The sequence below is a fragment of the Spizellomyces punctatus genome (genome assembly GCF_000182565.1).
Source record: "Spizellomyces punctatus DAOM BR117 chromosome Unknown supercont1.1, whole genome shotgun sequence".
Classification (NCBI taxonomy): Eukaryota; Fungi; Chytridiomycota; class Chytridiomycetes; order Spizellomycetales; family Spizellomycetaceae; genus Spizellomyces; species Spizellomyces punctatus.
In genome coordinates this window covers 605-20131 of record NW_015971537.1, presented here as the reverse complement: position 1 = coordinate 20131, position 19527 = coordinate 605, and the positions used below count along the sequence as shown (strand labels likewise).

Here is a 19527-nt window from a genome sequence, read left to right as displayed (position 1 = left end):
GAGGAATGGGATCTCCCTGGAAGCCAGCTATAACTACCGCAAGACATCATATTGCATAGATATATCATATAATACACAGATGGCGAGATCCGGAGCGCTAACCCTAATCAACACCCTGAAGCCAGGCCACAACTACCGCAAGACATCATATTGCATAGATATATCGTATAATACACAGATGGCGAGATTTAGAAACCCTAACGCTACATGCTCAAGCTTTCAAAGTTTGACCCAGTGTCCCTAAGCACTCTAAAATTTCCTTCCCTTTGTGAACAGCATGAAGACAAAGATAAGTGCCGCAAATGGCACTAATGATAGGAAAGTCTTCTGAAGGCTCGTTGTGAAGCATGCTTCAACCGCATGCCTGACGTTGTCCGGTAACGTCTGTATAAGATCGTTGGCAGACTGCAATTTGGCAGCGTCCACGGAAGGAGCATCGGATAAGAGGCAATGATTGAGAACGTTGTTGTAAACTGCACCAGACATGGCTATGCCAAATACACTGAAGAGCAGGAAAATACCTTGAGTTACGCTCGCGGAAATACCGATCTGGCATATGACATTTAGAACTTACCCTCCAAGAATTTGGACAAAAGTGTTGGCACTGGTGGCCACTGCAATGAGGTCGGGACTCACACTGTGCTGTATGCCGACCACAGCTGTTTGAACAATACTGCCACTTCCCAATCCCGCGATGAGCAGATAAATGATTCGCTGCCACGTCTTAGAGTCTGCATTGAGAGTGGACATCAAGCCAAGCCCAATGCTAGAAAGGACCGAACCAATAAATGGATAAATGAGGTAGACGTTTGTTTTGGCAATGAGGTGGCCTGCATGTAAAAACAATACAAGGTCAGCTACATCAATGTTTCAGGCTTTAGCTGTTTTGACTGTACCTGACAAGACGCTCATGAAAACAACGCCCATAATCAAAGGGATTGTCTGTAATCCTGCGGCAGTGGAGGAGGCACCATCAACAACCTGGAAGTAGATTCTAAGAGCGAAAATGTCAATGGGAGTGGCATCGATAGATATAGAAGGGAACTACAAGAGCCACTTACGGGGTGTAAAATACTTCTGCATAGAAAGATACACCAAGGCAGAAGGATGTAGCCAGAAGGGCAACGGCGGTCCGGTTCTTGAAAAGTTGAGGTGAGAGGATCGGCTCAGAGACTTTGGTGACCGACCATCCAAATGCGACAGCAAACACCGCGCCTAGAATCAGGAGGATAATGGTTTGTGGGCTGTCCCACTTCCATCGTTCACCAGCGAACTGCAGAGGCAACAGCAAGCAAACACAACCGACAATGATCAAGGTCGTGCCGATGTAGTCAAGCCGCCGCAGCTTTCGCTGTACGCTCCCTGGTTCTCCGGATCGAGTTCGCAAAAGAAAGAATATCGCCGTAGCGGCGACAGCGCATATTGGAAGATTGATATAGAAGCACCACCTCCAGCTCCAGTGATCAGTAAATGCACCTCCGACCAGCGGACCAACGACAGCAGCTAGACCAAAAACCCCTCCCATAAGCCCTTGGTATTTGGCGCGTTCACCAATTGCAACGATATCGGCGATGATGATGAGTACGAGACTGATTAGTCCTCCGCCTCCTACAGTCGAAAGTAAGCTATTTGCTCTATTTGTCTGAAACAAATCGAAAATTACCCAAGCCGGCGACTGCACGTCCAACGGTAAGTAGCGCCATTCCGTTTGATGCTCCACATAGCAAGGATCCAATCGAAAACAGTAAGACTGCCGCGATAATGGTGTATTTCCGGCCAAAGATGTCAGACAGCTTTCCGTAGAGTGGGGCAACGCATGTCTAAGTGGGGTGATACGTAAATCAGAAATTGTTGATACTTGTACTCAATCTCTCGTTGAACGCTAACCGATGTCAACAGATATGCGGTGCCAATCAATGACAGCTGTGAACTAGCATTGAATTCATCGGCGATTTTGACCACCGCTGGGGCAACTATGGTCTTTCATGAGAGTGGAAGGGTTACTTATGATATGGCACCAATCAGAGTCAAATCATTTCCAAGAACACACTACACACCTGGTCAAGGGCCGCAAGGAAAACAACCATTCCCAACCTATATGAGGAGAAAGTCTATGTGAGATGCCTGCCTTTGAAAAAACACATCGCAGGACAGACACTACATGAAAATTAGAACATAGAATCTCCATCCAGAAATCATTGATACATCTTCGTCAGGAAGCTTCGTCTCTACTTGAAAGAGCGGTGGATTACTTCCAGGGCAGGATTCCACATCCCTGGTACTATCATTAGACTCTTGCTTAAAGTTGGTGACAAGTTCTGTCGAGCTGTCTTCATAGATCTTCACGTTAAACCTTTCGCTCATCACAACGAATGACAACATGACCAGCAATGTGCGTAAGGCCATAGTTGACCCCGTCGTTTCAAACGATTCCTTCAATTGCTCCACCACCTCCCATCGAGCCCACCCTAGCCTGTCGATAGCTTCCTTTGTGATACGTTGCCTGAGAAGAACACCGACGGGAGATTCGGCGAGGTTTGACACAGGTGCCAAATAGGGATGTTTACGCCTATTGTAAATTTCTTCCGAAATATAGGGCTTTGCTGCTTCCCGCAATATCCATTTTTCAGTCAATTCACCTGTTTGAGACGCACGTATCTTCACGGAGCTGCGAACATAGTTAAGTTGTTCTAACTGCTAGAATAATTAATAAGAAAACCTCGGCGACAATACTCACGGTGGAAGGTTGTTTACATATGCGCATAGGTGATGGTCGAGGAAAGGAGTGCGCCCCTCAACAGAATGAGCCATTTCGCTACGATCTCCCAAGACATTACACAATACGTTCCCCAGAAACGTCCTACTTTCCGCATACTGATGAAACGAGTAAATACCTATAGGGGATAATGAGCACCAAGCATTAGAAACTCACCAAAGCCGTATGCAGAGGGTGCCACTGATGGTAGAAGGGGAGTAGACGGCAAGCTTGAATTTATGACTCGGAGATAAATACACCAACGAATACACATTACCTTCGTTCTTGCATTCTCCCTAGCTATTCCACTCAATCCTACCGCAAGGGCGGTACACGCATCAGGAGCACCAGTTTTCTCTATAAGCGATTTTTGAAATATATCTTGGGGGATTTGGGCTGCCCCTGCCAGTTGACGATGGCTGCTTATTCCATTAAGCATTTGCCGTCCAACCGAAGCGTCGTTGTATGACATTTTTGAGACTAGAACTGTATCATAGGATCCGCCCGTCACTCCTTCAATTTCCCTTAATTTAGCCTCTCGCTGGACATCCGACAAAGGATTTTCAACCGCCACATCAGGTTCGCGAAGGTAATCCGCCAGAAAGAAAGCATATCCAGCGAAATGTTCGTCAGCCCCCTCACCGGTGAGCACGACCTATGATGACAATGCGATTGAGCAATATCAGATATTGGACAGAGGCCGACCAACAGTGAATTGAAACCTAGCACAGCACCTTAAACTTGCGGTCTCGGACTTCTTTGGACAGTAGGTATTTTCCGATCGCGTTCAGATCTGGCATCGGGTGCTCGAAATGCCATATTGCATCTTCAAATCCAGCAACCAGGTCATCCTCTGTGATGGGAATCTTATGGAATGTGGCACCGATGTGTCTTGCCATGCGTTCCGCAATAGGTCCTTCGTCGAACTGTTCAGCTCCTACCCGTGCAAAAATTCAGGCCAGAGTAAAGTCGTACATGAGTAGGAAAACTATACCTTTACCAGGAAATGCGATGGTAAAAGCATCAATACTCGCTTTAGCGTCAGTCTCCCTTAGAATAGCCATCGCGATTCCTGCGATAGCAGCGCTATCTATGCCTCCGCTCAAGTAGATCGCCAAAGGCACGTCCGATCGCATTCGCACTCTGATAGCTTCGAAAAGGCGTTCACGAACGCCTTGGATCATATCTTCTAGATTACGTACATCTGGTACACGCTTGTCTGGGTAGGCTGCATCCCAGTACGTTTGGATATCGACGCTGCCGGAGAGTGTCGCAGTCATATATTTTCCAGCGGGCAGCTAATGCATACGAGAAGATGAGTGTACCTCCATGCAATGTGAGCAGGCACTCGACCAAACCTTGCTAACACCTTTGAATACGGTTCTGTTATCAAAGGAGGAACCGCCGTGCACAATGCTTTCGATATCCCATTCGGGTTTCCATCCCAGAGCAAGGAATGCTTTCATTTCGCTGGCTAAGACAAGTGCTCCGTTGATTACGCTATAGTACAATGGTTTGATGCCGAACCTGTCCCGGGCGGCTATGAAAAGTCCCCTTCGGCTGTCCCAGAGACAGAGTGCAAACTCGCCGCGGAGGCGCTCGAGAAACGACAGGCCAAGGTCCTCATATCTGAATATAAATTGTATTAGTTTTGCCAGTAGTGATCTGAAAGCTGAAAAGGAATATGTACAAGTGAACTACAATCTCGCTATCACTTTCGGTTTTGAACACATGGCCGTCAGCGTGCAATTGAGAACGAATTGCCTCAAATCCGTACAGCTCTCCATTCACTACAACATGGATATCACCAGTTTCGTTTGAAATTGGCTGTTGTCCTGTTGCCAAACCCATGATGGCGAGACGATTATGCCCGAGACCTATGTTCTTTTGCGTTAGAGAGTACAACAAGGTCATAAATCCACCGCATTCTGTCCATTATCTTACCGACTCGCCTATCCGGAGTAATGAATGTCCCCTTCGAGTCTGGTCCGCGATGATGGATGAGATCGAGAGCGGACTCTAACTGTGCAGGGGAGACTCTCTGGCGGCCCCCCGTATCAACAAAGGCAGTGATCCCACACATCGCTAAGGAGAGTGTCTTGCGAGTTTCGAGTAAGAAAGCAAATGAGATATCAAGCACCCGGCACTGAAATACTTTGCGACAAGCGGAGCTGTACAAATATGCCGCAGAATATAAAATTCATTCTCGCAATGGATGGCAGAGCAACAGTTTGGACGTAGCGGACAGGCGCGTTTTGGTCCTGGTGGACGATGTGGATAGGGCAGTTGCAAGCCCAGTTCTATTTGCTCTTTTATGAGTGAGCGTTCGTACTGCCCTCTTGCCATCATCATTTGAAGCTTTCATCACCCAAATGATCCTCATAGTCCTTTTCTGTGCCTTATTGTGCGGCGTCCAAGGCGCACCGACACCATCGCTCATCCAACAAACCCCCATAACGAATCTCGCTTCACATGTTTTCGTTGATGACCCACATTTGACAGCCTTCGATCTTCCCTACCGCAGTTGTCAGAGATTCCCTCCGTTGGCATTAAATGGATCTTTTGATGCACCGCGCTTACGACATTTTGGTGAAGGTGCCTTCGAATCATGGCATTTCGATGTGGTGCTGTTGCAAAACAACACCGAGTTCTTCTTCAACTGGTATTTGAACGACCCTGCGCACGGAGGGTACGATCCTGTCTTCGTCGTAGAGTATACTCTACCCAATGGAACTCACTGGACAAAGAGCGTGAAGTCGACATCAGTGTACCGCGAACAAGGAAATCACTCGCTCACAATGGGATCTAACAAATTTTCCTGGACGCCGGATATGAAATACTACGAGCTGGAAATTGCTATCGAAGGTTTTAGAGCTAGATTGACTTACGAAAAGTAAGCCCTGGGTTTAAAATGTGTGGAGGCACAACAACTGTCGATTGCGGGATGTGTCTAACATCTTTGATATCTGAAAGTATGATTTCCATGCCATTCATTCCTCGGCAATACGACTCTTCGGTTAGCGTCTTCCCATTTTTCAATTTCATTGTCCCGATCCCTCGTGCTCACGTCGACGGATGGGTAGAGTTCGCGGATGGCGAAAGGTGGACAATTCAAAATGTCGGCTTTCACGTACGTGCCGACGCATTAGAGTTTCGTTTCTGAAAGTTAGAAACCGGTGGGTATATACTGATCAATAATCCTCGTACTGCTTTTGCAGAGTCATCGGTGGGGTCAAATTATTCCGGTAAATAAAGACTACAAATGGTGAGTTTGATGCGAATATTTCCATATTGTGGCAATCTCAGGATTGTCTCTCATCACACTGCCGGAACTTGAAATGCAGGTCGATATTGCGCGCACATAGCTGGAATATCACTCTCAATGCTATAATGTCCACGTCCCCTGATGGTCAAGGTACGTGCGCAAGCAATGCGACCTCAACAGCGATCTACAATCCTAAAATGACTTTGATGTCTGTAGACTCGGTCCTTGCTGCATATTTTGCCCACCATCACGATCCTCTCTTTAGCTTGTGGAACCCAGCAGACGTCTCCCTTATTCAAAATCGACAGGGTGATTCAGCATTAACGAGTTACCTGTTGAAGTATGACATCTGCGGAGAGAAAGGTTACTACCATCTCCCGGCGCAGTATAGGATCTCATCAGAATGTCAGCATACCGGTGGGACCACCCGTATTAAAGTTGATCTGAATGGCCATTCCATTGTAGACGATAGGGTGACAGATTCCGCAGAGTGGGGTATCGGATATGTAGAGCATCATCACCTCTGCTTGTAGCTGTCATGCCTACGAGCTCAAATCTATTGACGTCATAAAAGTATCTGTATATGCAAGTATAGCATTACCTGCAAACTGTATGTGAAAGAGGCATTTGTACAAAACACAGGCTTATTTTTGCATATACAGTGCATTCCTTGTAAGAAACCTCAATGCTCAGCATGGCTGTGTTCATGATCTCGGAGCATTAGAAGCCGGGATATTCCTTTTCTGGTGCCGCAGGCCTGTGCAAGGACAAGTGATCAGTGAGCAGTAGCTGCACGAAATGCTCCGCCCTTTCTAAACTTTTGTGTGTGACGAGTGCTGCGATCTCCTGTGGACGAGGCGGATCGCTCGGATTGACGCGGGTCAACCTACCGTGTCCACTCGAAGGAGCCTTGAGCTCCTTTATAAACTCAGCCTTGAAATATTTAAACCCATTATCACATCCCAACTCCCGTAAGGAGAAAAACTATTTTCCATTATGACCATCGAAATTCCTGCCGCGGAGCCTGCAAGCGTACTTTCAGAAATCGATAAATTGATTTCTACTCTGCAAAACATTAAAACGAGTGTGTCAGACTTGAAGCGCAACCACAATGCCGTGAATATCGATTCACGCAAGGCTCTCCAGTCTTGTTGGGATGGCGTCGACAAGTTGACAAGCATGCTTGCTCCGCCACAGGACGTACTTACCTTGATTGTGGGCAGCTGCTTAGAGTCAAAAGCATTGACAGCAGCGGCAGACCTCGGCATTGCGGATGCGCTTAAAGATTCGGAGTTGTCAATTGATGAAATTGCTAAACTGGTAGATGCTGATCCGAGGAAATTGCGTGAGTTCGTTCGTCGGATCTCAATATCATGATTATTGTGTACTAATACTCGTCGGTTAAGGACAAATCCTCTCACTGCTTGCCAACCGCTCCGTCTTTATCCAAAATGGTGAAAAGTTTACCAACAATGCCATTTCGTCGTCCTTAAGGACGGACCATCCTAAAAGCATGAGAGATTTTGTGCTTCACTGGTAGGAGAAATGATATCTGTCAATTTTAAGCTGTCGTACTTTCTGACAATTCACTGCCGTAGGGGCCATGATAGTTACCGTGGTGCCAACCGGCTTGCTGAAGCTATTCGGCTTGCCAATGCAAGTAAAGCTCCGTGGGAACTGGAAATGGGAAAGAGCTTTTATGACTGGATTCATCAGCCGGAAAATGCTGCTTTATCGACACGCGTGAACGGTGCGATGTCGAATTACAGTAATGGTTTGCAAGACGGGATTGTCGAAGACTTTGATTGGTCTATTCTCGGCGAGAAGGCCACGCTAGTGGATATTGGCTGTGGGGTTGGAGCAGTTGATCTTGCCCTGTGCAAACGATGGCCAAATCTCACTTTCGAACTTCAGGATCTTCCAAGCGTCATTGATGACGCTAAAAAGGTTGGTTTGCTTGTTAGTTCACAGCTTAATTGTGATTTTACCATTAAAGCTAAACTGCCGTCTCCTCTTTTCCTGCAGTTTTGGGCGAAAGAAGACGCCGAACTGTGTTCTCGCGTAACTTTTACTCCTCATGACTTCTTCCAGCCTCAAAGTGGTCGACACCGACATTTCTTGATTAAGCAGTGCCTCCACAATTGGAGCGATGTTGACTGTCTACGAATCCTTCGCCACATTCGCCAAGCCATCTCTGAAGACGGTCGTTTCTTCGCCGCCGAGTTTGTAATGACCGCTACCTCCAACCGTGTCAAGCACATGGTAGATGTCAACATGCTGACCCTAGTGAACTCTCTGCAAAGAACAGAGGAGCAGTTTAAGAAGTTGTTTTACGACGCGGGATTCCGGATTGTGGATGTGCATGAAAACAGGAGTGCGATTAGTATCGTGGAGGCTATCCCGATCTAGATGATATTATTGGTATAGGGCCAAAAAAATGGACCTGCTTTAAATATACGCTTGGCGATGATGGACACATAGATTTGTAGTTGCATGCAAATGGCAAACACCTCAGCTTGTTGAGCAGCGTCATGTACGACTACGTGGTGGTGGTGGTGGATCATCCGACTTCCTGAGCTTAATGGGAAAGCGGGTTATCACTTAGCCTTACGCTAATACCTCCAGTCACACGGTTGGATGCTGCGACTTGCTTGCCCCAGGCGAGACGACTGATTCTTGGCAACCAAATTGAGGATTACAACTGTGTGAACTTTTCTCATGATAACCGTACCAAAAGTATCCTGCTGTCGACTGGAGCGACCCAAAGGAGTCTGGTAGCTCTCAACCCCAAATCAACCTCTCAGGACCCACTTATGTGAATGGGCAGTATTTTAGTGGTAAAAAAACTAGTTCAGCATTCATACGAATGATCTTTTGCTCTCGACCATTAACCACGTCCATGAGATGGTTGTTGATGAGTATAACACAAGCCTTTCCCCTCCATCTGGTACTACTCACTATCGAATGTCACTACGTATTTTTCCTTTCCCGTCTTTTCATACACGGCCTTGAGACCATCGTGTACCTTTTGTTCATCGGAAAACCTTACCAGAGCCATAGGCTTACTCTCGTTGCTGAAAATTCCAGTCTCAAATCCAGGCGCAAGTCTATCGAGCAACCGTGCTCCCATTTCCTGAGTCACTTGTCCCGAACTTAATCCATATAAAACGAGGCTCTTGGCATAAAACTTGCGGAGATTGAGACACGATACTCCTGACTGTACTCAGAGAATAAGACTAGCATTGAGATTTGGAAACGTGGAAAAACTGACCTTGCTGTGCACGGCCATCACAACCACTCGTCCACCTGGCGTCAGGACGTCGAGGGAGGCGTTGAGTAGATGGGCGTCGAAGTCTGACCCGTATGCATCGATGACAACGTTGACTTTTTTTACCGTTCGTTTTAAAAGATCGGCATATGCACCGATGTTGGACCCATCTGCAGCACTCAGATCGATAGCCTTCAAGCCAGGGGATTCCGATGGCTTGCTGGAAAATGTGCCGTATAGCTCTTGTACGCCGATAGATCGACATAGTTGGACAGCGGCGGACCCAATTGCACCGCGGGCGCCAATGATGAGTACGGCATCGTCCTTACGAACACTCGCCAGGGTGTTCACTGCCTGATCGGCGCATAGCCAAGGCAAACCGACCGTTGCCCCTGCAGCAAATGAGAGGTTGGTCGGCTTTTTACTCAAAGCCTTCACAGGTACCTTGATATACCTTCAGAGGGTTGAGGGACCAAAGAGATTACCGAGGATGTTATAGCGTTTTTCCTTTCATAACCCACTTACTCTGCCCATGATCCGTCAACGGTAAAACCTACATTACCCCCGGTCCCCCACACCTCGCTGCCAATCCAGTGGTCGTCATGCTGATCTCGTACCGCCTCCACTATTCCGGCGTAGTCTCGACCTGGTACTCTGGGCGTCGTGACGAATGGAAGCCAACCGCAAATTCCAACCACGTCGGACTGCACAAAGTAAACGTCAATGACAGTTGGTTTCTGCAAGGTCACCGCAGATCGTACCAGATTGACTCCGCTGGCTTTTACTTTCACTAAAGCTTCTCCAGGTTCCAGAACTGGCTTGGGGACCTCTCGTAATCGAAGTTGGTCAAGGCCCCCAGTGTTGTCATATCGATACGCTCGCATTGTAGAGACTGTCATCCTTAACGTCAATATAGAGGTAATACTGTTCCGCTGGGCTATAAGACAAGTCTGATGACCAAGTAATCGCGGTGCGTAAAGACGGGCCTTTAAAGTCAATCCGGCTTTTGACGGGGAAAATTGCTGGACTCGCGTACAGATAAAGGACATGTTTCTACCTTCTCCAGTTGTTTAATGAGCCATGTAGGCGATTTGTTCCGGCAATCTTGATGGCGTCGGTATATAGTGGATCCATGCGGACGAAGTGGACGGCGGATGCTGCGGAGAGTTTACACATTTTTCAAGTTGTTTGCGTAGTACTTGCCCTATATGTGACTGCAAAAGTCGAAAGTCATCACTCCGCAGTTTTCATGCGGTTTGCCGAAACTCACAGATGAGAAGGGTTTGATGGTCATAGAATTATCTTTGACTGAACAGTGAAGCATTGCATTCTTCATGATGTTCTCAATGAATCTGATATACGAACAAAATCATAGAGTCATGGGTTGGAGGTATCTCCTAGGAGTCGCTGCCTCTCCCCTTCGTCACTTTCCACGTCTACAGAGAGATGCCGCTTTTCCTCAATGAATTTTTGGCGCAACCAAAACAGTCCCGCGATGACCAACCCCACCAACTCCCATCCTACAATTGTCCAATTCCCCGCATCATAACTGGCCAGCAGCCGTTCTTTCTCGGACCAGCCACTTCGTTCCTTATTGACCAGTACTGCATTCATAATTGCCGTGAGAAGTGCAAGTGCCACAGGTCCGCCGATCTGACCGGCAGTGTTGAACAGTGCTCCAACCACCGCATATTGACGAGGTTCCACGACGTGGAGCATCGCGAGCTGCGCTGAAATGAACACCATCGGAGTTCCAAGGACAAAGACCACACTAGACGGAAAGGTAGACGTCCAAAACGATGAGGCATTATTACCATTTTCATCTGGACCGTGCAAGGAAAACGAAAAGTAGGCGGATCCGAAAGCCGCCATACCGAAGCCGAGGATGACAGGTACACTGAATCCAAGCCTTTTCACGATGGTGCCGACAAAGAAAGAGTAGAAGAATCCGACAATTGCCATTGGTAAACTTTGCAATGCCGTTTCCCAAGGAGAAAGCAACAGGATTCTCTGAAGTTTGAGGGACATGAGGTAGACAAACATGGACGCTCCGCCGCGTACCATGGCGATGAGAATCGAGTTCACCACAATAACATGATTTTGCCACAAGTATGGTGGAATGAGTGGACGGGCTGCTTTGCGTTCAACGAAGAAGAAGGAGCTGAAACTAGCGACGCCGATGCCTAAAAGTACCATCGTTTGAACTTCTTTCCAAGCTGCCCCCTTGGTAGTCGAGAGCACTGCACGACGTAAACTATTAGCCTCAATCACGCAAGTGTAGAGAAAGTCATGTAGGAATATTCACCATATACGATGAGAGACATGCCCACCAACCAGGTCAATGTCCCGCTAATGTCAAAGTCCTTCAAACCTTTGTCCACTGTCTCGTCATCCTGTGCGGCGGGCAGGAACAGGAGTGACAGGACCATCACCAAGAGGCAAATCGGTGCTAATACATAGAAGACGTAACGCCAGCCAATTATCCCGCTAAAAAGACCTCCAACGATGAGCCCGGCGGCGCTGCCAATGGCACTTGCAGCGCCCAGTCTAGCATATGTTGCTAACATGTTAGATCATATTTTCAAAGTTAAAGATCGTTCCTTACTTTGCAAATGCTGCGTTACGCGGAGCGCCTGCTGGAAATATCCGGGCGATAATAGCGGAAGCGTTCGGCATCTTCAGCAAGACAAACTATTAAGCTGCGTAGCATAACTACTGGCTGCGCAGGATACTTACTGTTGCTGCGGCACCCAAACCCTGCAACCCTCTAAATGTGGCCAGTACTGGCAAGGTCGGTGCCATTGCACTAAAGATATTCGCTATTGTCATGATCAGCAAGCCGCAAATAAATATGTTCCTGTGGCCCCAAGCGTCTCCCAGCTTTCCGAATGGCAGCATGAAGGCGGATAGCGCCAAAGAGTATGAGATGAGGATCCATCCTTCGAGCCCGGCTGGAATCTTGAGTTCTTCAGCGATCGTAGGGATTGCGATGTTGAGGGCGGATAAGTTCAGGAAGTCCAAAAACTGGGTGACAGAAACTGGTGAAGTACACAGCATATCAAAAAAATGTCAGGGCACAGCTGCTACGCAGGAATGGGGATCACACTTACGTATAGCCAGCGAAACCGAAGCGAGCTGCGATTCTGACCAGCCTTGCTGCGATAAGATGGTCATGTTTGCGAGGGATTGAGGATTTCTGAACAGCGAAACGAATTTGTAATTCACAATACTGACATATATATTCGTGAGCATTGCGCCCTAGGTCGCCGAGGCGTAAAACTCTTTGGATGGAGTGGATGCGGTGGACCGATCCGGTCCGCTGTACCAAGCTTGCTCCAATCAGAGGACATAAGTCTTCAGGGTTTTAAACGAACTATTTATGCTTGAAGCAAACATATTAGTATTCCAATCCCGCATTTTGGGATTCTTGGCCGAGCAGTAACTCTGAACCACTACAAGCATGATCAGCATCATATCCGAGGCCACCATTCGGCCATCCGTTGAAATAAAGCCTCCGGGCTTGTCAGTCAATTTAACTCCTCTGGACTTGGTCGTTCCAAAAGTCTACGCAGCTCTCTTACTTTTATTTGATGACCCGAGTGGACGCTTCTCAGACCACGGCGCTATTTCGTCCTCTTTGGAACGCGCTCTAAGCGAATATCCTGCTCTGGCCGCTGAGCTTGTTGAAGAAAAAGATGCTGTACCTCGTCTCATTTTCAACAACAAAGGAGCAACGCTCGTATATGCACAGGGTTCTGAAGAGGATTTTCAGCCAATGGTGGAAGGTCAGTTTGCACCAGAAACCATCCCTCCCAACCTGTTTCCTCGAGGACCGTTCCCTAAATCTGGAGAGACAGTTTTGGCCGTTCAAATAACATTGGTAAGCCAGCTGAGTTATGTTCACATCCATTCTCGTGGGTCATAGGTAACCACTTGGTTTCCGTAGTTCCCAGGAAGCAAAGTAGCTGTGGGATTCCGCCGTCACCATTATGTTGCCGACTTACCGGCATTCCTCGATTTCATATATCGGTGGAGTGAGCTGCACGGTAAAACGTCAGTGGAAGTCCAGGAAGATTTGATATGCATTCAGCAGAAGCACCTTGTCCGTGACCTTGCCAATCTCGTTGAAATCATCCAGCCTGCACCCTCTTATGTGAACCATGAATACCGGTTGAGTACTGGAGAAGAGGATACGGGAATGACTCGCAAGCCAGAGCCCATTTACGGCAAGCAGTTTATCCTTGATAGCGAAGCTCTCGCAAATCTAAAAGAGTACGCCCATCTTGGTCTCAACGATGGCTCTTGGGTGTCTACCAACGATGCTGTTGCAGCACTTTTCTGGAGGGCGGTTAGCAGGGCCCGCGAGCTTGAGCAAAATGGTATAACCAAACTAGGTTTGGCGGTGAATGGGCGGGAGAGGATCAAGGCACTGGCCCCCGAGAGCAAAGGCTACTTTGGAAATTTTATAACGTAAGTGCCTCTCTCAAACCTAGGGTGCAGTCCTCTTGTGCTTACAGGCAAACTGTTATTGCTCATTATGTTGGAAGTGGCCTATGTGTATCGCATACTGTGGACAACCTTCTCACTCAGCCGCTGGGTACCACGGCGCTCATGTTGCGCCAAGCGATTCGGGCACATTCTCCTGAGCGAATTCGTTCCAGTGTCGATTATCTCCTTTCCTTGGACCCGGCAACCGAGCTTCCGCTTCTTCGTACCAGCCACACAGAGGTTTTTGGTGACGACGTCGCGGTTACTCAGTGGAGCAAGTATCCATTTTATGAAGCAGAAAAGCTTCATTTCGGTACTGGAAATTGTCCCTTTCTTGTATCTCCTGGTTCCACAGTCGGCGACGGAGTAATTGTAATTATTCCCGCTGCCCCCGGACGTCAAGGCATCGAAGTGATGGTCGGACTAACAGCCCTCCCAATGAAAAGACTTGTGATGGATGCGGAACTCGTAAAATTCACCAAGATACTTGGATGATAGTTGTAAAATATATTACAGCTTCGAACCAAATAGGCTGAAAGTGTTACCAATGTATGGTGCATCAAGTATTAACACTGTGCTTCCTCCACGTAGTGGAACAGGCTTATGCACCCAACTCTAAACCCAAAGTTATATGGCTTTCATCGTCTTCCGTTAATTCATGGCTGCATGACCAACATATCTCCCTCTTCCGTAGCGTCAACCAGTTTCTCACCAAGTTCATTCTTTTCTCTCCATTCCTCAAAGCTTCTGCATAGTTGCCTGCTTTGTGGCGATATTCCCATTCTTCTCAGAGCGGCCACGTCTTCAACCAGAGTCATTGCAAGCCCTGCTATGATGTGGAACTCTAAGTGACAGTGGAGGAACCACACACCGGGATTATTGGCAACAAAGCGAACCACTGTCCACCCGAAAGTGAGCCCATCCCAAGTTCCAGATGGGACGCTAAAGGTGTCGCGGCGCAGAGGATTTGTCAAATTGAAGTTCTCAAAGGGAATTTCCGCATAGGACTTGGCCGTGCCGTAGCCGAGGACCCATACCGTGTGGCCGTGGAGGTGAAATGGATGAGGTGCTACCCCGAAATATCAATGGATATCCTCGTTAATACAGGCCCGAGCATTTGACTAAAGAATAACCTCGGAAATTGGTACATACGAAACTCTCTATTCATAAACACAATATCAACCACTTCTTGAGGCTCTGCTGTGAAAACAACGCTTTCTTTGGGCAGGGTGTCCGGGTCCTTTCCGTCCACCACGTCGAACAAAGTTGGTCGTTTTGGCGTCACGTAACTCAGCCCGTCACTCCGAGTCAGTGGCCTAGTTATGTTCACGCTGATCCATCCGCGAGTGACTTCGCTATCATCTCGCCCACTTTCATCTGCATGAAAGTCCCACGCAAAGACGTACGTCTTATCGGCTTTGGGTGGGGCCATCAGGGGAACCATTGGGCTCAGCGCCAGACCGTTTTCCGGTAGAGTGACTGGATTCTCCTTAGCACTTGTACTTGGACGCTGACGTCCATCCGCTCCATCGTAGGTGATAGTCGCAAGAACTTCTATTGAACGCTTCTGCTTTGACACCGCTGTAAACTCGACATCAGCACTCCATATTTCCGCGAGTAATTCGATTAACATGTTCACTCACGCATTTTCTTTTCATTAAAATGGCGGATGGTCAATTTACAAAATCGTTAGCCGGGATGACTAGGAGAGAGCGGAAGCATTTGAATACTCACAGCTCGCATCCAGTATCGATCTACAAGTTGATCGGCATGCACAATGACGGAATATCGTTGTGCAATATCAATATAAATACTGTCCACAGTCATATTCGTCACATCGGTGGCATCTGCTTGCACAACTGTCATTCTGTGTTTGTCGATGGAGAACTCAAAAGGTACGACGGCAGCGGCATTGATGATACGTAGGAGGTAACGCTTCTTCCGTTGAAATATGAAGTCAGTAAGATTAGAGGGGTCACCGACGCCATCCAACCCGCCGTGGGGAAAGCCTTTACGGTTCAAGAGACCAGACTCAGGAAGAGGCACAACGGCTCGTGGGATCTGGTGAATTTTTGATGGTGAACGGACGTGCATTCTCGCAGTTTGCGTTCACTTACGAGGTAGTCGGCTATTTCTTCTTCGGATGTCCTATAGAAATGGTCTTCCAAGAAAACAATATACTCCTCATCGTAATCTTGGGGTTGCGGCAGCCAGCAGGTCAGTTTTGGGAACTCGCAACGTTTCCAGTGCAAGTTCATTGGACGTACTAAAAGTCTCAGCTCCTCGCACAATGATCGGACCACGAAGGCCGTCGGATACTTGAAAATGCGCACAGAAGTGTCAGGTTGTTCACTCAACGAGCAACCAACAATGGGGTCGTACATTGTCCTCGGTAATGGCCATGCCACCAAAATGTTCCTGCTTCAGTTGCTCGCCAAGTATACGTATAGGTGCCAGCTGGCGGAATAGGACATTGGGTGACCATAGCGGGCCCATCCATATCCACCGTACCTTTGCGATATCAGTCCTTATTTTGGGTCAAATGTACGCCTTTCCATCGGTGGCCTACCTTCTTGTAAGATGCCATGCCAGTGCAAAGCTGTTGGCACGTCCAGTGCATTTGTCACATGCACTTTGATGAGGTCCCCAAGATTGACGTCTGAGTCGCCCCAGCAATCCCAGCAGGTTCAAAAAACATTCAACATAACTCGCATGAACATTCACGCACCAATTACAGTCGAGGCGCCTGTCCTGCCATTGATGCCTATTGCAAAGACAGGAATGCCATCAGGAGCGTCTGTGATATTCGTAATTTTCCAACGGAAGGTGCGAATACGGCCGTGAGGTATAGCAATGAGGGATGAGACATGGATCGCTAGGAAAACAATGATGTAACTACACAATGAAATCATGCCGTGAGGTTTAAGAGGTTACTGGTGATAAGGATATGAGGATTGCAGATAAATTTATATTGCAGGAGTAGTCTGAAGGAGTGTTTGCTCAAGTCAAAATCCAGCTGTGTATCATTCGTCGCTTCTGGTAGGACTTTCCTAAGTAGAGTCCGGCAACGCGACTCGAAAATGCAAAGGGAAAGTCCACCGCACTCGTTTCATCCACTTCGTCCACCTGGGCTGCAGAGGCGAAGCTTCAATGGCCGTTAGTTAAAACCCGAGCTTGACTGACATCTTCCAACTGTTATCCGCCACTGTTGCCGTCTTTGGTCAGCCTCATAGGACTCAGAGTCAATTACAACATGAGCTTCTCTATTCCATCGTCAGTTCCAATGATGAGCACGCCAATACTGGCGGCCGCGATCACAATTTTGCTCTTGTACTCGACCAGACTGCAGCTATATCGCCTCGTTCAACTGCTGAACAACGTTCGAAAACTCACAACAGTATGCTTTAATACCAACCGTTTCTACCGGGTTCGCTTAACATGCTGATACCTGGGTTTCTGGTAGTTCTTGCTCAGGCCAAAAATCGTCAATGACGAGGGAAAGCAGATACCTGGTCCTGGACCCTTGGTAGAGACTCGGTTCACTAGATTCGACTACCAGTTAGTATCAGTACCGGATTGGTTTCTTGAGCTAGCGCATCCAGTGAGAGATCCGCTCATGAATCTGTGTCTTGTTAGATCGACTATTACAAGGGACTATGCCGAGATGTATGGCGCAGTGTACATTGTCTATAACGACACTATTCCCGAACTGTAGGCTTCGCTCTATTTCCCAAGGGAGGATTCACTCGCTAACTCACGAATCGAAAACTCTCCAGCGTTCTCACAACCCCGGATGCCGTCAAACGGTATTATCAAAATGACGGTCGAGTGCACCGCAAAGCTCATGCAATGGGATTGGGTTACTACTTTGGTCGTCTCTTGGGAAAAGCTGTAGGAACGATGCACAACACAGACTGGTTCCGCGTGCGACGCATCGTCGATCCGCACTTTCAGTTGGGTGTCGTCAAGAACTTGCTGGGAAGGATGGACGATGATTTTGGTACCTGGTTCGCCAAGTTGGAGAAGCACTCTGGGATCACAAGACGCAGCGCCAGCGAAGAGCCAATTTGGTTTGAAATCGACGGCCTGAAAGTAGCGGAACGAACACCATTCAAGGTTGTCGCCAGGGCTCTATTTGATCCTGTCATGACTGAAGAGGTAATAGAAAATGTTTAATATCTCTATTATAAGTGCATATGGTCTAACATGCAGTCCATAGGACTTTGAAAAAATGTACAAGATGAACGAAATCCACGAAAAACTTGTAGAAACTGCCTTCCTGCACCAAATTCCTTCCTACCATTGGTACAGGTTCTTACCTACGGCGGCGAACAAGCGGATGGACCGCTACCAAGAGTTGTGGAAAGCTGTGGTGCTAGATATCATTTCACGCGCGCAGAAGGTGAGATCGAGTGGGACTCGGAACAATTGGGCATATGCTGACCAGTACCTTGGGCAGCAAAATAAACCTTGTCCTATCAGCGAAATGTACAAATCAGTTGAAAGCGGTGATATGGAACTCTTAGAGGTAGGTCCGCATCCGTTGCATTCAACGCCATTATTCTTACGTCGGTGCCGTCGCCGCAAAAGCTTCTTCAAACCGCAGACGAGATTCTATATACAAATATCGATGTTACCTCGACATCCTTAACATGGGGCCTTATCCACCTTGCGCAGAATCCTGAAGCACAGGAAAAAGCTCGTAAAGAACTATTCGAGGCCCTCAACAATCCACAGTATGGTGCAACCGAGAAAGAGCGAACCGCAAAATACATTGAGAAGCAGAACACATTCTTACACTTCTGTGTTTTGGAGGCCACAAGATTAGTACCGCTTTTATGTGAGCACTTATAGACCGTCACGAATGAATGAGCTTGCGACCTAATCTGTGCGGGCCAAGTCTACTCCCTTCCAGAGGTTACCGCAGAAGAGAAGCTCATTTGCGGATACCGCATTCCTGCAAACGTGAGTTCCAGTGCGTTTCTTCCGCAAATAACTGAAAGCTTCTTGATCAGCTAAGTTTGAATATCCCTCCTAAGACGTCGGTGCTTATCGACGCTAATACTCTCAACCGCACCGCCCCGATCTGGCAGCCTGACGGCGACTCATACCGTCCTGAAAGGTTCGCAAGCATTTCACCGACAGAGTATCGGTACGCCTTCTGGAGATTTGGCATTGGTATGTTATCCTAGCGGCATCTGGCATTCTCCTCGGATATCAAGAGCGATGTCGCAAAATAACACTGTTCTTTGTTTGCTAAGGTCCGCGCAAATGTGTCGGACAGTTCTTTGGCGATAAAATCGCCAAAATGTTCCTTTTCCATGCTCTGCGAAGATTTGAGTTTGAAATCGTGGGAACCGTAACAAAGAAAAAGGACCTCTTCGTCCAAACGCCAGAGTGCACCTTTCGAGTCCGGCCGTTGAAAGATGACCGTAGGTACGCACGCTCTGCATAATGCAATATCCTCGACCAGAATCAGCTATATGGGCATCTGTAAAGTAGAAGGCGCACCTGCTGCTGTCTCTTATTTCTGTTTGGGCAGCCTCATTTATAGTCTAAATAAAACATTTGTGATGTTGGAAGCTCCGCAAGCCAGCAGTTCGGATCTAGATATCTGCATTCGCTGGGCCGTCCACTGGGCTCTGGTCGTGCAGGAACAGGTGCAGTCATCATCGAAAGCGTATCTTTTCTCTCCGTGCACGGTAGGCAGTATTACACCAGGGGCTCGGATATATCATCTACGTTCTTACA

At 47.8% G+C, this 19527-nt stretch overlaps 7 protein-coding genes across 7 annotated transcripts; 3 read left to right on the top strand and 4 right to left on the bottom strand.

Annotated features, from left to right (window-relative positions):
• Positions 1–121: 121 nt before the first annotated feature.
• SPPG_08809 (asparagine synthase (glutamine-hydrolyzing)) lies at positions 122–4838 on the bottom strand (the record flags this gene model as incomplete). The annotated part of the gene is made up of 16 exons (XM_016756947.1): positions 122–502; positions 575–830; positions 897–994; positions 1062–1608; positions 1664–1820; positions 1888–1980; positions 2058–2094; positions 2162–2668; positions 2738–2874; positions 2933–2956; positions 3033–3410; positions 3490–3689; positions 3756–4053; positions 4114–4384; positions 4446–4632; positions 4700–4838. 16 exons carry the CDS (start codon positions 4836–4838, stop codon positions 250–252), a joined length of 3582 nt encoding a protein of 1193 aa, XP_016612310.1. The 3' UTR covers positions 122–249.
• Positions 4839–6851: 2013 nt separating this feature from the next.
• Positions 6852–8496, top strand: SPPG_00006 (uncharacterized protein). The gene is made up of 4 exons (XM_016748344.1): positions 6852–7365; positions 7427–7556; positions 7619–7967; positions 8046–8496. The coding sequence occupies exons 1-4, from the start codon at positions 7017–7019 to the stop codon at positions 8427–8429; spliced, it is 1212 nt and encodes a 403-aa protein (XP_016612309.1). The 5' UTR covers positions 6852–7016; the 3' UTR covers positions 8430–8496.
• A 474-nt stretch (positions 8497–8970) lies between these two features.
• Positions 8971–10337, bottom strand: SPPG_00005 (uncharacterized protein; the record flags this gene model as incomplete). The annotated part of the gene is made up of 4 exons (XM_016748343.1): positions 8971–9237; positions 9292–9742; positions 9814–9992; positions 10050–10337. The coding sequence occupies 4 exons, from the start codon at positions 10335–10337 to the stop codon at positions 8971–8973; spliced, it is 1185 nt and encodes a 394-aa protein (XP_016612308.1).
• Positions 10338–10665: 328 nt separating this feature from the next.
• SPPG_00004 (uncharacterized protein) lies at positions 10666–12462 on the bottom strand (the record flags this gene model as incomplete). The annotated part of the gene is made up of 5 exons (XM_016748342.1): positions 10666–11528; positions 11594–11835; positions 11894–11964; positions 12025–12326; positions 12399–12462. The coding sequence occupies 5 exons, from the start codon at positions 12460–12462 to the stop codon at positions 10666–10668; spliced, it is 1542 nt and encodes a 513-aa protein (XP_016612307.1).
• Positions 12463–12748: 286 nt separating this feature from the next.
• On the top strand, positions 12749–14271 carry SPPG_00003 (uncharacterized protein; the record flags this gene model as incomplete). Its single annotated transcript, XM_016748341.1, has 3 exons — positions 12749–13168; positions 13235–13758; positions 13836–14271. 3 exons carry the CDS (start codon positions 12749–12751, stop codon positions 14269–14271), a joined length of 1380 nt encoding a protein of 459 aa, XP_016612306.1.
• A 161-nt stretch (positions 14272–14432) lies between these two features.
• On the bottom strand, positions 14433–16688 carry SPPG_00002 (uncharacterized protein; the record flags this gene model as incomplete). Its single annotated transcript, XM_016748340.1, has 8 exons — positions 14433–14845; positions 14929–15286; positions 15511–15837; positions 15894–15970; positions 16044–16094; positions 16159–16287; positions 16346–16435; positions 16505–16688. The coding sequence occupies 8 exons, from the start codon at positions 16686–16688 to the stop codon at positions 14433–14435; spliced, it is 1629 nt and encodes a 542-aa protein (XP_016612305.1).
• Positions 16689–17625: 937 nt separating this feature from the next.
• On the top strand, positions 17626–19208 carry SPPG_00001 (uncharacterized protein; the record flags this gene model as incomplete). Its single annotated transcript, XM_016748339.1, has 7 exons — positions 17626–17934; positions 17996–18178; positions 18236–18304; positions 18367–18616; positions 18677–18741; positions 18816–18954; positions 19038–19208. Coding segments are annotated over 7 exons (1185 nt in total), but the record flags the coding sequence as incomplete, so codon positions are not given.
• Between the last annotated feature and the right edge of the window lie 319 nt (positions 19209–19527).